Source organism: Gymnoscopelus braueri, assembly GCF_963280865.1.
Source record: "Gymnoscopelus braueri genome assembly, chromosome: 1".
Lineage (NCBI taxonomy): Eukaryota > Metazoa > Chordata > Actinopteri > Myctophiformes > Myctophidae > Gymnoscopelus > Gymnoscopelus braueri.
Genome location: NC_137603.1, coordinates 38,364,093 through 38,380,529, shown reverse-complemented (window position 1 = coordinate 38,380,529; position 16,437 = coordinate 38,364,093). Strand labels below are relative to the sequence as shown.

At 40.6% G+C, this 16,437-nt stretch overlaps 1 protein-coding gene across 2 annotated transcripts in view; it reads left to right on the top strand.

Annotated features, from left to right (window-relative positions):
- Positions 1 to 16,437, top strand: part of itga11a (integrin, alpha 11a) — a 58,894-nt gene that overhangs the window by 5,216 nt on the left and 37,241 nt on the right. For both annotated transcript variants that reach the window (XM_080429491.1, XM_080429490.1), the window contains exon 2: positions 5,319 to 5,433. In XM_080429491.1, coding sequence (XP_080285617.1) covers positions 5,319 to 5,433 — 115 coding nt within the window. The remainder of the gene's footprint in view (positions 1 to 5,318; positions 5,434 to 16,437) is intronic.

Here is a 16,437-nt window from a genome sequence, read left to right as displayed (position 1 = left end):
TTACCTAGTATTACTTTAAGTATCATGGAAAATGAGAAGATACCAAAAGAAAAAACATGTTGAGGGAGCCTGAGGGAGCTTTCAAGACACTACTATGGGATACATCAGTTACTATGCAGTTACACCTATAGAAAATAGGCAGGGAATAGTGTCATTTCTCTTAAATCTTTCCAGTTGATCAATTTAGTTTTAACCCTATTTTATATGTAGTACCCAGATAATGTTCCATAATTTAATAAGTCAAGTAATTATATTTAATGACTAATAAAGAAGTTGGGCAGTTTAAACAAGTGTACTATTTTGAATAGCTAAATTCAAAACTTAGGGAGTAGCCAAAATGGATAACCTAATTAAATCACTGGGTAGTCTAATTAAATCAATGACAAACTGCAACAAATCTCCATTTCATTCACGGTAAACACCTCAGAGTTAAACACTGAGGATTTATCTGTTCATTAACTTCATTAACAACAAACCTCACTATACATGAGAGGACAATGTTCTGATGCATGCAGGGACACTACCATAGTGAAATAAATTGTTATGTCTGCTTTTAAACTTTGTTGTTCATTCCTTCACCTTGTTGTTTACATTGAGGTGAATTTCCTCTTGCAGAGAAAAGTAATGCTCTCTTGACTCGACTTGACCCCAAAGCCTCACAGATGGGTAGTGAGAGAGCTATGACTGAGGAGGCTTAGAATGAGGCCAGATGGGGAGAATAAACCCCACAGTGTATGGATAAGGGAGGAGGGGTGTGTGGCTGTGCGTGCGCAGGGATGCATGCGTGTAGGACTGTGCGAGTGTGTGCACGTGCATTGTGTCTTTGTGACCAGAGCTCTGCAAATTTGTGCTATATGAAATAAATGTCAACTCGAATGGAAGCTCCAACAGTGAAAAACAGATTATTCTTTTGAGCAATAACAGTCAATCCTTTGGAAACTAAATTCTATATATCTCATTAAGCATGATTACTTTAAAAGCTGCTTCTCTTTCTTTCTTCTCATTTCCTCTCCCTTTCTTAAGCTCCTCTTCTTACAGTTTCTGGGATGGTGTTCTGTTACCATCATTGAGTTGTTATGTGACAGTCTGCAAGAAGTCTGCTGTATATGTTTGGCTTGGGTTCAGTCATTACTCAGTATCAACGTTGACGTCAGTTCCGGTGCACAGGGAAACATGGATACTTAAGAATGCCCCAAAGCTGATTTACTGTAGAGAGATTGTGTCTGATTAAATCATAACTAGTGCATATTCTTAGTTGCGCATGGGTGTTGTGTACCTAAAATAACCGATCTATAAGCTATCTATACTGTATGGTGTGACAGCATAACGTGTTGTGAGCTTATAGATCGGCTATTTTCTGTGTGTGACACCCCAGCATAACTAAGAAAATCTCAGGCATTACAGTAACTGGAACATACTGTATCACTACACAGTAAAATCCAGAGTGATAATTACATTTTGAGAGTGTAAAAATGGACATCTAATTGTACTGTGCGATGAACAACAGAGATAAACTAGACGCGACGCAATTCTGGGAAATTGCAAAGTGTGGTTGCGCCGACGCCGGTCGCGGGTCGCGGCCACCGGGACTCGAGAGATACACCGGGAGTAATACCGTCGGAGGCCGCGCGACGTGCCATTCGAATCGGGTGCCGATCGGATCCTGCCTTCGTGATACGTGCTGTTTTCATTTTAGGAAATAGGCCCCTCCCACTAAATAAATAGGCCCCTCCCACAAATGTAACGGGCCAATCATATTGTCACGTCACTCCTGATATCGCTTTTATTTCATTTTGAGAGGATTGATCCCCCCAAAAATCATGTTTTTGCATCAAACGGTTATGTTTTGTGCATTTGTGGCGCCCCTTTTGGGTCAAAGTGGAAATGCTTTTGGGGATTCGTTGAGTAAACCACCCTCGACATGTGATTCAAATTTGGGATTGATTGGACGTTTCGTTTCGTGATTTCTGGCATTTTTTGTAAAACGGGCCCCTCCCACTAACTTTGGAAGCCATTTACGGACGAACGGTAAGGACTATCAAAATGCCGGACATGGATATGTTTATTGCATAAGCCCAGAGATCATGTGAAACGATTTTCGTGAAATTTGGACAAAATATGTGGGAGGAGGAGCTAAAAGTGTGTTTTGAAGAAAATTCGAAATGGCTGAAAATCTATCCTGACGCAAATGGGCGTGGCCTATATGGGGAGTTGCGTCTTGACCCAAGGAATCTAGGGAAAAAGATTTTTATTTTACGACCTACGGTTCAAGAGTTATAGGCCAAAACGTAAAGGGGGCTTTTATAGCGCCACCATGAAGCCGACTGGTGTAATATATTTTTTTTGATAATTTCGGACTAAATTATAAACCTCCCCTCCAAGTCTTGTAACTCTAGCCCTTACAGTTTCTGAGAAAATAATACTTGAAATCGAGTTTTTTCATTTTCCCATTAAAGCGGATGGGGAAATTTAATGCACTAATAAATTAATATCAATTAAACTATGCAACCAATCTCTTAGCAAAATACACGCCCACTATTCCCGGTGCACGACATTGGGGGATACAAACTCTGGGAGGAGTAGCGGTCCAAAATAAAGTTTATCTATAAAGATTAATAAAGTGGGAAGAGTACTATAGTCTTGCCCTGTTAGGGCAACCACACCAACAAGAGATTAAGGGGTGGATGAGTGGTGTGAGATGGATTGAATGACAGCTCTTCTGTCAAAAGGAAGATCTCCACCTCTCTTCTAATGCACCTCCTTGCTGAATGTGTACTGTTCATCTGGTGCATCATATTGTTATCACCGTTAAGGTATTTTGTGCAACTTACTGTAGGTGACAACAAGAATCGGAAAAGGCCTTCTTTCATACGTTTTGCTGAAACCAGAAACTCATTGCAAATGTTTTCTCCATCTGGTCAGATTGTACAAAGCATGTGAGGGGAATAGAATGAACGAGTGTAATTGAAAATACAGCCCTTCTTTGATCAACTCATGAAGCAGGATTTGCCTCTTGCATATAAAATTACACTTGCCTGTGAATTATGCTTCCTACATGCTCTAATCTAGATTGTATTACATTGATTACTGTGATAGTGATTTGCTGTTCCTCTGTATGAAAAACAGATGTTTATATGACAGGTTGGATGTTTCAAAACTGGTTGATTTTCCCATCTAAGTCGCTTTTCCACTGCATGGTACCGGCTCAACTCGACTCGGCTCGTTTTCCACTGCAGATAAGATAGGACCCCCTCTATGAGTTGAATACAATATTTTATTGACAGCTTAAAAGTTCAGCAGTACGTTAAAAAAAGACATATTAATCAGAAATAGCCAAAGGCGTCTTTCCATTGTGGTCCATGTAAACATTCAACATCTAGACAAGCAACAATACAGCAACGATAGGCATAATACATATCAAAATATTAAGTAATCTTTTTACAATCCAAGCTGAATTCACACCAGCAGTGTCACAACGCTGGAGAATGTGAGACGAGTGTCTGACGCTTGTCCCACAGTGTCTGATGCCGAGATAGAGTGGAGAAATCAAAGCATTCCCCTAAAGCTTTGACAAAGCATCAAGCTGAGAACGTGCCAAAACCCAAAACAGTAACACACACTGCTGTATGGACGTTGCGAAGATTGATGACATTAGCAACAAGTGTTTACAAACAAGCTGCATTGAGTGTCTGTACTTCTCCTCCCTGTCTGTGAGGTAGTTGGGTGCACCCGCTGGATTTGATCCCTTGGACCTCCAGGGCGCTCACTGGGCATGGACAGAAACGGACCTCTGTATGGAAGTAGCGAATATAAAAGTTTCAAACTAGCAGTTGTAGATAGACAGAAAACGAAACAACTTGCATTGTGAACTAGCACTGACGCTGCCGGACACAGCATAACATAATTTCACCATGTAGCTGGTCTCCATATAGCGATGTCCAACCCCCTGCGTAGAAGAGTACTAAACAATGCTAAAGTTAAAGCGAATGCTACAGCTGTCTGGAAATTATATCTATTTCACTGGTACAGTCCAACAAAAACGGTTTCTGATAAAAAAAATTGGCGAGAAATAGACAATGAAGTTGCACAATCTTGATTAATTTCACATTTTCACATAATTCAGGAGCATCCAATGCAGTGACGCTATGAAAACATTGCAGACTATTATTAAAACATTGCAGACTACTGTCTGTACTGTTTTCACATCACCTTGGTCCTTTTGGTATTGCCTTAGCTCGCTTGCAACCTCTATGGAAGTGATACCAAAAATGGATCAGCTGTACTCGTTAGGCTTACTTTTACCTAATGGAAAAAGAAAAAAAAATTATAAGTAGAGTCGAGGCGAGTTGAGCTGGTACCATGCAATGGAAAAGTGCCATCAAAGATATACCAAACCGAAAATTACCTATTTGCCACTCTTAAAGTAATGACTGCAGTAAAGTACCATTTTCTGATTTGACTCATGTTTTCAACTGCCTTGCCAAACTCATGCAATGGTTTTGGTCAATTCTTGCCTTGTTACTGTAGAGGCAGCTTGCACACCACAGGGGGTGCGCACACTACAGTTTGGTGAAATATTCTGTGAAATATTATTTTCTGTTAATAGATGGAATAAAATTAACAAAAACTCTGATTGTATATGTCCGTGCTCTCTTCATGTTTAAGTGCCATAAACCTTCGTTGGTCAATATTAATTATGTAATATTTGTCTGTGTAAGAATGCATCCATGCCTGGGGGTCCATAACTCAGGATTATGTTGTGTAGTGTTCAGTTAGTATTCACGGTGTAGCAATTCTGGTGTTTTATCTTCATGAATCTCCCTGTTGCTAAACAAGCCTGACACCATGTCAATCAAGCCTGACAGACAGCTCTGCTGCTCTACGATGATAACAGAGTTACGCATCTGTTTACAATGAAGCAGGGATTCAGGAATGATTAGATTATCACAATAATGTGTAAGACAATCACTGAAAATGACTACCATCCATGACTTGTGTGGTTCTTTTTGTACACAGTGTTTTGGTCTAGTTAGATTCCAGAAGAAAAAAAACGCCAGACTGTTCCGTCATTAGCGAAACTTTTGAGTTAAATGAAGGAAAATCATACTAGAGCACATACCTATTTTCTATAGTGTTTTATGGTGCGTTTCCATCAACAAAATCTATTTCTCGTATTTGTGAAATTTGGCCGGTAGCAATTTAATGACAACTAAATCTTTCCACTGGACTTAAGGATACTGGTGGATGATGTATTTCCGAAGCATCAGTTATATCTTATTTCTGATGACTTGCATCTGTCTTGCTATGTCTTTTTCCAGGAATCCATGAATGTTTTAACATTGACACAAAAAACCATAGAATCATCAAGGGTCCGAAGCAGGCCCAGTTTGGATACACTGTTCAGCAACATGTGGCTGCTGAGGGAGAAAAATGGTATGTCACTTTTTTATTTTACTTTCTAACTGACAAGTATTTCTTATTGTGACTTTGAGCTAATACATTTCTTATTTAAAATGTCCTCCGCCTGAACAATTATATTTGACACTTTCCTCTTTATTACATGAATGGTTTCAAGGAATAACTGAGTTTGCCAAGCTGATGGAAACAATCAACAAATTACCAGAATAAATAATTTTAAATTTAATTTAGTTTTAATAATTTTTATCCCACGATTTTGTAACCCATATTTTTTCACCCAGTGCCAATTGCCTATGTAATCCTGGGCGCTACTCTCCCTCTGCCAGCCTAGGGAGAGCCCAAGCTGAAGCTCATGCCTCCTTCAATGCATGAGGAGCAAGCAGGCCGCTTCTTATCACCCGACAGGGGGGAGGTTCCCTGGTTAGACGTAGCGCGTGGAAGGAACATGTTATTCCAACCAGTTCCTTTCTCCTCCATTAGGCGCCCTGGCTGACCAGGGGGAGGCAGTATAGTGACCAGGATTACTGCATGTTTTTGTGAGGGTATTAACTACCTTAGGAGACACGGGGAGAACATGCAAACTCCACACAGAAAGGCCCTTTCACCAACCCCACCTAGGGTATGGGCACTGATTAATTTCTGCTCTTTAATGTACAGTATATCTGTATATTCAAAGATTATTTGCCATAAAGAAGCTCACCCCTCACTGGTTAAACTTTAATGACTATAAGTGAATGATAAGATCACCAATTAACACATTTTAACTGTACACAGTTTTCCCCTGCATTACAAAGTTTCGACAGCAACATTTTTGATAATAAGCCATGCCTACTGGACGATACAAGTGATTCACAGTAATAGCCTTTTCTTCAACCTCAACGATTCCCAAAAGTATTCTTTATTATCCCCAAATGCCTAAATGGAAATATATCAAAAACAGAAAGAAACTGCGAGAGTATCTATAATTACGTTGGGTTGATCAAAAATAGATTTATGTTCGATGTTAAATTCAGTGCTACTGTAAAACAAAGTGCTGACATAACACATTACAGTCTGTCTGCCTCAGTAGCCAGATGATGAGGTATTTCCATTTCAGTGCATTTCAACAGGCAAGATAGTGAACTACCTCTCCTGTGGTGTGTAAAGTTGCCTGCCATGAGTATTGTGCTCACTTCACAAATCGTGGTCCTGAGGTGGATACTTTACATTCATCATATTACCTCACTGCAGATCCTGGCTTTTTATACTCACACTGTTATTAGGCCAGTTGGCACAGTGTGGTGGCCGAAATTCATTTCTGGCATCTGCCAGTATGTCTGTTGGCCAGCACTGTTTTGGAGCAATGCCCGGTTCCAGCTGTGTGTGTGTGTGTGTGTGTGTGTGTGTGTGTGTGTGTGTGTGTGTGTGTGTGTGTGTGTGTGTGTGTGTGTGTGTGTGTGTGTGTGTGTGTGTGTGTGTGTGTGTGTGTGTGTGTGTGTGTGTGTGTGTGTGTGTGTGCGTGGCAGTGTGTGTGCATGTACTGTACATCTGGGCACGCGTATGTGTGTATATACAAAATGTGCATGTGAAAACAATGTATGTTTGTGACGCAGCTTTATTGGTGGGTGCATCAGCTCACTAACTGTTGTCATTCTGTATAATGATAAAGCTGATCATCATTTGTCTGTCTCACTTTAATTTTCACAGACTACTGCCTCACCAATAAAAAGTACCAGTACACAGTATAGGTTTGTTATTACAGTTCCATGTTGATATTTGGCTTGACCACAACAGCAGGGCCAGCCCTATAAACACCAAATGTCTCACTGACTCACTGAGTGACTTTAGCCAGGTGGCCTAACAAAAAACTAACCAATAGCAGAGAAATCGTCTCTCCAGGCTATGGGATGTCATGTCATCCCTCCAGACAATCCAAAAAACAACCTTTCCTTATTATTTGACACCGGAGTCGTTACTTTCATAGCCATGATACATTGATTCCAGTGAACCAGAATGATCTATTACTGTAAATTGACATTACCAAACCTCTACAGGGATAACACCAAAACCTGAACATTACTGACTGATGAAGTTACACTGGCTGAGCTTCCTATATCCTCCAGGGTTTCATGCACTGTCCCTAAGGTAGTCTTGTTTACTGTTGTTCTTAGGAGGAACAGTATTTACGCGTGTATGTGTGTGTGTGTGTGTGTGTGTGTGTGTGTGTGTGTGTGTGTGTGTGTGTGTGTGTGTGTGTGTGTGTGTGTGTGTGTGTGTGTGTGTGTGTGTGTTTGCGCGCGCGTCGCTGTGAGGACAGCGAGTGCTACAGTAGCTCATTATCAACCTAACAGTACAGCTCCTGATGCCAACTATCTTGCTCTCCGACGCCTATATGTGCCGAAGAGATAAAATATCAAACGAGCCAAGTCAGCTTGACCATGAGCCGTCCACTGTCTGTGTGTGCATGAGAGATCTTTGACTTTTGACTGTGTGATGTAACGTGTGCTGGTATTGTACACACACACACACACACACACACACACACACACACACACACACACACACACACACACACACACACACACACACACACACACACACACACACACACACACACACACACACACACACACACACACACACACACACACACACACACACACACACGCTAGTGTGGATTAGATATGGATGTGCATGTGTATACTTGTCATAATAACCCATTGTTCTGTTATACTGAGTAGGAAAGGGCTGATTCAAAATGTGCAAATGCAGCACTGTTCAAATTACAGCTGTGTCCAGAATTGCATAATCATGCAGTCATATTGCATTCATGTTAAACAGTCTTCCTTAAACTGTCTTGTTACATGCAACAGCATTCAATTTGATTAGCCCCAAGTGTGTCCAATCAATGATCCAGAGAAATATTCACACTGTCTGAAGTGGTTCCTTGCATTCACTCATTCCCTTGGTTCCAGATCTAAACTCTGACGCTTATGTGTCAGCATTTTCTGCAAGTTGAAGCTCTATTTCCATGTAGTTTTGAAATCTCAGCTCTGCTCACACCACACTGTTGTTGTTCTACTGACCAGCATGCCCCCCCCGCCACCGTCCCAGATGTCAATCAGTGAAATACTAATGCAGAGCCATGCTTATTATATATATGGGAAGCAGACCACCGTTAACACAGCAGCCATTGTGCAACACCATGGAGGCATCATTTTGGTGTTCTTGTACTTACTGTGTGTGAGGGTTCCTGTTTCTCCTCCCCAGATGAATCTGTCTGTGTCTGCCAGGAATTCAGCGGGTGAGGAGACGAGGGGCACTGAGGGGCACTGACTTTTTCTTTGAAAATGTGTGTTTGAAGTGTCAAACAGCTCCCCTGCAGAGGAATGCGTGTTCACCAAGTGTCACAGTATTGCAGGTGAATTGCACCTGATTTATAGTTTAGTTGCACGCAGGTGTCTCGCATTGAAAATAGCCGATCTACAAGCTCACAATGCTTTGCACAACATGTTGTGAGCTTGGTTCTTTTTTATATAGAAAAGTAGAACTCAAGCTTTAGGGTGAATTAAGTGTGTGTGTGTGTGTGTGTGTGTGTGTGTGTGTGTGTGTGTGTGTGTGTGTGTGTGTGTGTGTGTGTGTGTGTGTGTGTGTGTGTGTGTGTGTGTGTGGCTTGATGGTCAAAAACATGGCTTGATGGTCAAAAGAACAAACTACATTCCTTGAAAATTAGAAAATTGTTCGGAAACTATTTTCGTTTGTATTGAATGCTAAAAACACATTTTGAGAATACACTAAACATGATAATTACCCACATCATTGTCCTAAACCACTCATGTTCTTTCCTTCTAATTGTAATCTAATTGTGGTATGTCAAAACTTTATTTATAGTGTATTTAGATCACTTCTCCTTTATGGGAATTTAAATTATAACAGTTTTTTACTTTGCCCACAAACGTACAGTACTGTATGTGCCAAATAGCAGCCCTGTCAGCCATTCTAGCATGATTATTCAACAGGCTCAGCTTGGTATGTAGATAGCAAAAGGATCACAGTAGAACTTTAAAACGGTTAAACGGCATTCTTTGATGATGACTTCACCCCATTGCAACCGGGAAAGCATCACTGTCATTTTCGATTTTAGCGTTGGCTATTCAAAAATAGCAGATATCTATTATTAAAAGGGGCTTATCGTCCGACTTTCCTTTTTTTTTGGCTTCTACGTTCCAGCTATGTTCTGCCAGTCCACCTCTCCAATTTCCACCACATTTCGCCCTAAAAATCTATAATGCCCCTTTGGATAGTGTACATGCCTTTGCAGAAGGAGCGAGTGCATTCTCCGGCAGCGGCAGCAGCCGCGGAACTGCCGCGGAAACTGCCGGTGGAGGAGCGGCAGCTCCCGGCAGTGACTGCCGGCGGTGGAGCGGCAGCTGCCGGCGGAACAGCGGAACTGCCGCGGAACTGCCGGTGGAGGAGCCGCAGTCAACTTCTTTTTTCCGCCGATAAAGTATAGTTTTGGACCATGACGGAGGCGCGCCGACTCAGTAGACCTTGAGGCCAAGGAGTCGAGCACAAACGCAGCACACTCCCAAAGCTGGCGCCGCCGGCAGCTCCGCGGAAGCTCCGCGGAAGCTGCCGCTGCCGGAAAATGCACTCACTGTCCCTCTGCCTTTGGATAGTGTACTTTCAATTTGTCTAAATTATTAACCACGTTAGTCTCATAGAATGACTTTGTAAACAACAGAAGAAAACGGCTATTTTAAGTGTGCGTCAGTACAAGACATCCGGACGGAGCCGCCAGTGTTGCCAGATTGTGCGAGAGAAATAAGCAACCAGGTCTATGAAAACAAGCCCAAACTAAGCGACTAAGTCATATGAGCACTCTAACCCTATATACATTGGCTATTTGAATATCCCAACTCTAACCCCTGCAGAGCATTGGGTCCAGGGACCCCTGCAAAGCATTCGCTGGGGATCCGGGGACCCCCGGGGGGGAGTAGTCGTGCATCAATCGTACCAAAACACAGAAGTTGACTGGCAGTCAATGACTGCCTGCTATTCATATTTTTATTATTATTATATCACTGCATAATGTTATATCATTGACCTAAATTACGTTATATCAACAAGGATAGGGTGATTAAAAAAGGTCATGTCTGTATCAGAAATGACTTTGGACAGGTGGAAAACTTTAGTTAAACTTGTAGAGTAACACATTACTTTACCTGGGCTACATCTTCTGATAGTTGTACTTGAATGTCGACATGAAATAATAATCCTGTTTAGTGTTTCATTAGCGCCATCGTGACAAAACAGGCTAGACGCCTCTACTGTTAATCTATCTGCACGTCACAATCATTCTCCGTAGTACGACGGTATGTTGTGCAAAAGTGCAGATTTACTGTACAAGGTATCGCCAACCCAACCCCCGGTTTTGCCTGTCTGAAAACTCCAGCCCGTAGGGTGCAGATGCTCCATTCATTGTATCACAACGCTGTGTCTCACACACACACACATACACACACACACGCACACACACACGCACACACACACGCACACGCACACGCGCAGTGTATATACATATATATATATATATATATATATATATATACATACACACGCACACACACACGCACACATACACGCACACACACACGCACACACACGCACACGCGCAGTGTATATACATATATATATATATATATATATATATATATATATATATATATATATATATATATATATATATATATATATATATATATATATATATATATATATATATATATATATATATAAAATCTTAGAATATTATTAATAATCATATACATATACTGCATTATCATATATTTCATTAATAAGCATAATAAAATGATATCAATCCTAAAAACCAACATGAAAAATTCATTGTGATACGATCGTGGATCGTGATTCTGCCTCACAAAAATCGTGATATGATATTTTGGCATCAGCATGCCCATATATGGGCAATTTGGCATATACTTATGACATCAGGGATCTCAATACATGAGAATAAAAGGGACAAGGACTGACAGACACACAGATCTCCATATATGGCCATATCTGTCACATTGGCAGTGGCACATACAGTAGGTGTCGAACTCTTGAGGTTCGGGCTGCGTAATGGCCCAAATTTCTAGAAGGCTACAAGCTCACAGCACGACACTTTGTGCCGCGCTGCCAGCTTGTACATCTTAAATTTTTTTTACATTTATGAAAAATCTTGAAAGTGACAACTGCTGATTTGTAGAAGGCATTTGTAGAATCGGCCTCATGGTCTTAGAAAGTAATGTGCACTTTATCTCAGTGTGCGAGGACCAGACATTTACTACAGGATTCATGCAGTTAGTATGTCTGTGATGTTGAGACAGCACTGCAAATCTCGAATAAAGACTTCTTTCAAAGTCTTTCAAAAACAATATTTTAGTTGTATTAAGCCATTTTGTGCTATAAATGACAACCCTATGAAATTAATATGTCGGGAAATGGCGATTGAAATGAGTGTTCCATCTCAAACACACTTTTGCCATTAATTTTCACAGGGTGAAATTTTTCCGCGACAACTTTTGACACCATTCTTGACTTAGAGTCAAGAATGGTGTCAGAGTATAGACATCAACTAACTTCAAACATCTTTGCAGGCCTGTTGAAAGGTTCTGTCCATGACTCCCGTAGAGCTACACAGCTGGGTAAAAGTTGAGATGTCTAGAATGTGTCATTGTCTCGTGTCATTCCAAGATGATGGAGTTCTAAACAGTCTGCCAGATCAGGTCTTTGGGGAGCCAAGGAAAGGCCACAACACCCCCAGTGACAACAAGCTTCCACCTACATTATTCCTGACGGAATACCCTGACTTGAATTCCATGACTGTACACCCCCTTCTTTCCATTGCCACTGTTTGTTTTTCTACAGATGTACCAGGTCTCCTCAGCTGGGACATGACCTTTAACTCCTTAAGCTCAGTCAAGAGTTTCAGGCCACAAAGAACCAGTAGGAGTCTGTGAAGTCCTCCAACCGCTGGCCTTAAATGCTGTTGCCTTTGTTTAACTTGTGCTTTTGAGGAGCATTCCTCTCCAAACAAAATAAATGTTCTGTTCTGTGCTGTCTGGCCAGGTCTGTCTCATTGCCCATTGAATTCAATTTAAAACAGGGCTTGACCTTAATATTATTACAGTGAGATGCTGTGACACCTATGGGTGTAGAAATATTTCTGTGTACTGTAGAGACAGTAACATAACTGCTGATCTAGCCAATCTTTAGAGCTCATTTACAGTATGTGGAACGGAGCCAGTGGTGTGCTCTGTGATACAGTCGGCTTAATGTTCTAGTTACCAGTTCATTTGACACTATATATATATATATATATATATACACACACACATATATATAGGGAAATGGTCATGCTTCATTGGTAGTAATAATCGAAAGAGTTTCCATAAGAGAAATACAGTACAGCACCATGCATGCACTCTATTTACATTTTACACCATCACAGTCTGCATTTTAAAACCAGGGACTCATGCCTAGGTTTATTTTCGTCTCTGTGTTTTCAAAACAAAGTAATTCAAGAACCAATGAAAATAGTTGGCCGAACTAATCATGAACTAATCAACAATGACATGTTTGGCGGGTAAATGACAGTGGTCGTTTCTAATGCCAAACAGAACAGAGAAAAAAATAGTTGGATTGAGATCACTGTAAAATCGTAATAGCTAAATAGGAACAGAATTCGTAAGGTGGCGAGAGCTTATATTGGGTGGCGTTGAAGACACAGAGCTTACATTGTTTACTAGACATGATAGGTGAGAGCAGGGTTGGGGGTGGGGTTGGGGGGGTCCCAACATTGCAACCATTAAAACTAGCAATTGGCACTTTAACAGAATAGGCCTACTTTATACTGAGATTAATTTATTGTAAAACTAGAAAAAGTACGTAACAGCCAGGTCAGGTAGAATCGGCCACATGGTGGCGCTATAACAGGCCCATGTGAAAAATTAGCAAAATTTGGGGCAGATGTTCGGAATTGGCAAAGTTTCGCTGCGATCAGGCCAACGGTGCCGGAGGAGATTAGCTGTTCACAGACAGAAGGACGGACGGACAGGGTGCAAAACATACTCTCTTGCCATGCCGAAGGCATGGCGGAGACAATAATGTCTTTGGTTAACTGGATAACATTTCCACAGCAACATATACTCTAACCTGTCAATCTATGAAATGTAAGGAGCAAGCGAACAAGCGTGTTATTGAAGCAGGAGTGGACACAGGCTTTTGTTTGGGACTAGGGATGTGGTTTCACGGTATACACATCTCCTCTTACCAAATATGGAAAACATTACCACATTAATGCCAGCTTGGGCTGGGACATGGCGATTCCTCAAACAAAAAAAATCTTGTATTCTCTGGTAACCATGGAAGTAATTGTCCGTCCGGTCATTACATTTTAGGTCAAGTTATTTCTTACGATGTCATCACCATCTCTGCTGATGCCCCATAACTAGCTTTTGACTCTAATGAGTTCTGGAACATAATTGTTTGAACAGCTTCTGTTGAACTGAACTGGACGTTCTCCTCCAAGTGAAAGGCAACAATGGCTCCCATTCATCAAGGTAGTAGTGTCCTGAATTGAACTTTAGCTACAGCTTCTCCTGGTGCGACTGGACAGCAATAACTGAAGTAATACTCCTGATATTAATGGCTCTGAGGTGAAAATGATTTCCAGAGTCTGTGAGAGTTGAATCGGCTGGCTTGAGGAGCACATCCATCACAGCTTGTTTGCATATGAGTCACTCATAGATTTGCAGTGATTTACTGTACTGTTTTAACAGCTTCTCTTCTTGGCTTTAGTCAGTGTTGTAAAAGCCACAATAACTGTCTGGTGCAACTTTTCCTATATATATTTATATACACGCAGTGAGTATTTGGTATAATCTTAATGATTTTATTAGGAAAGACAACATCAAAACTTAAGAGCTTTTGCTCAAATTTTGCGTGAATGAGCTGTAGAGCTGTAAAGTTCAGCTGTAGTTATCCTTTGATGAATTAAATAACTTCAGTCATTTACTAACTAGTGACCTACTGCAATTACCAAATTAGTACCAAAGTCTTTGGAACACAGTTCTTATATTACGTGATTTAAAAGTCTATGGGATCTTTGAATGGAATAAAGATCTTCATGACCCAGGGGGTGCATATTGACATCAGGACTTCCATACTCCATAACTGTTTACAGTAAGCTAATTAATTAACAGGGACCAGCGCATTCATTTGCACTGAAGCGAGGATGTAACTGTTCATATCAGATGCAATGCATTTGTGGTAATTTAAAAGTTCTTCATTGATTATTCAATAATATATAACGTGATTGGCATAATATAATTGTAAGCAGCAGTTGTTTTTTTTCCCACTTCTCACGACACAAAGGTGTCCTGCATAATGTAATACTGTATACTTATTACTTTCAAAACACAGACTGTTGATGTCAAGTGTCAAGGTAACAGAACATTAGAGAGGTACTGTGCACGACTGCACCCCATTTAACGTAAACGCTACCACGTCTTACCACATGGAACAGGGAGTAATAATTAGACATGTTTTGAAACTTAAAGGTGTCTGAGGTCGACCCAGAATTCTTAGCGGGAGGTCGGAGGTTTTGTTATAATGTGGTGTCAAGTGTCTATCCCAAGGGATACCCGTGGACAACTGAGACAGCTGTTCCTACGCCTCTTGCCATCCTTCTGGTTTTCACTTGGATGAAAACAGATACTTCTATTCCTAGGTGACCTCTATGACCAGTTAGAATGTCTCCCCAAACCATGCTTAACATTTTAGCGATTTCCTAGGTGACCTCTATGACCAGTTAGAATGTCTCCCCAAACCATGCTTAACATTTTAGCGATTTTAATCTAGCACTTATGTCTTTATTGTTTTCGTTTTTTTCTTATAAAAGTTGGTTCCTTCCTTTCCTGCATGTAAGGTGACTTTGGGTACTTAGAAAAGCACTATATAAATCTGAGCCATTATTATTATTATGTTGAAGCAGTTGTAGGCATGTGATTAATTAAGATACAATCCACCATTTCATTTAAGCCCAAACCATGCTTAACATTTTAGCGATTTTAATCTAGCACTTATGTCTTTATTGTTTTAGTTTTTTCTTATAAAAGTTGCAGTTCCTCCCTTTCCTGCATGTAAGATGACTTTGGGTACTTAGAAAAGCACTATATAAATCTGAGCCATTATTATTATTATTATGTTGAAGCAGTTGTAGGCATATGATTAATTAAGATACAATCCACCATTTCATTTAAAAATCATCGTTATTGATGAGTTTGACTTGCAGATGGCATCACTGAAAATTGTGCATACAGAGAAAAATAGAGGAACTTAGCTGACATTACCACATGCTACTTTATTGTATGTATTTTTGTTTTCAGCTTCTGAGCTATGCTGAAATCTCAAGGCAATGTATGGCTGAACCTTGTGACTGTACAATGTATTATTTGTGAGGACAGTGAGTAATAGTGTTTGCAAGAAGCTATGGATCTTTTTCTCTAAGAATATCAACTCATGCCAAGGAAAACATCACATGGTATTGCCCCAAACCCTAACGTATATTTCACACAGAAAGTACAGTAATGGTATTTTAGGCATGACATAGAGTGGCCTGTATTTCACTTGGAATTACAAAGAGCCCTTATCTGTGAAATACCCTCCTGATTTACAGCTCCCTTTGGTCTTTATCTCATCAGTCATCACTTGGTCCTGAGGAAAACACGTACGACTATTTTATATTCTCCATTGCATTAAGTCACTGAAAACCTCTTTCTGACATTTATGAGACCACGCTGACCTGCCTCAGAGGACATATTCTGAAGTCAAGTGTGGGTCTATCTCCCCGCAAGGTTAACGTCATTCCCAAAGAATCTCTGAATGCCAGCAGCCTGCTTTGTAGAAGTATCCTCGTGAGCTTATGGTGGTCTATGATCCAGAGACAGAGATATTTAGTTTGACTAGCATTCA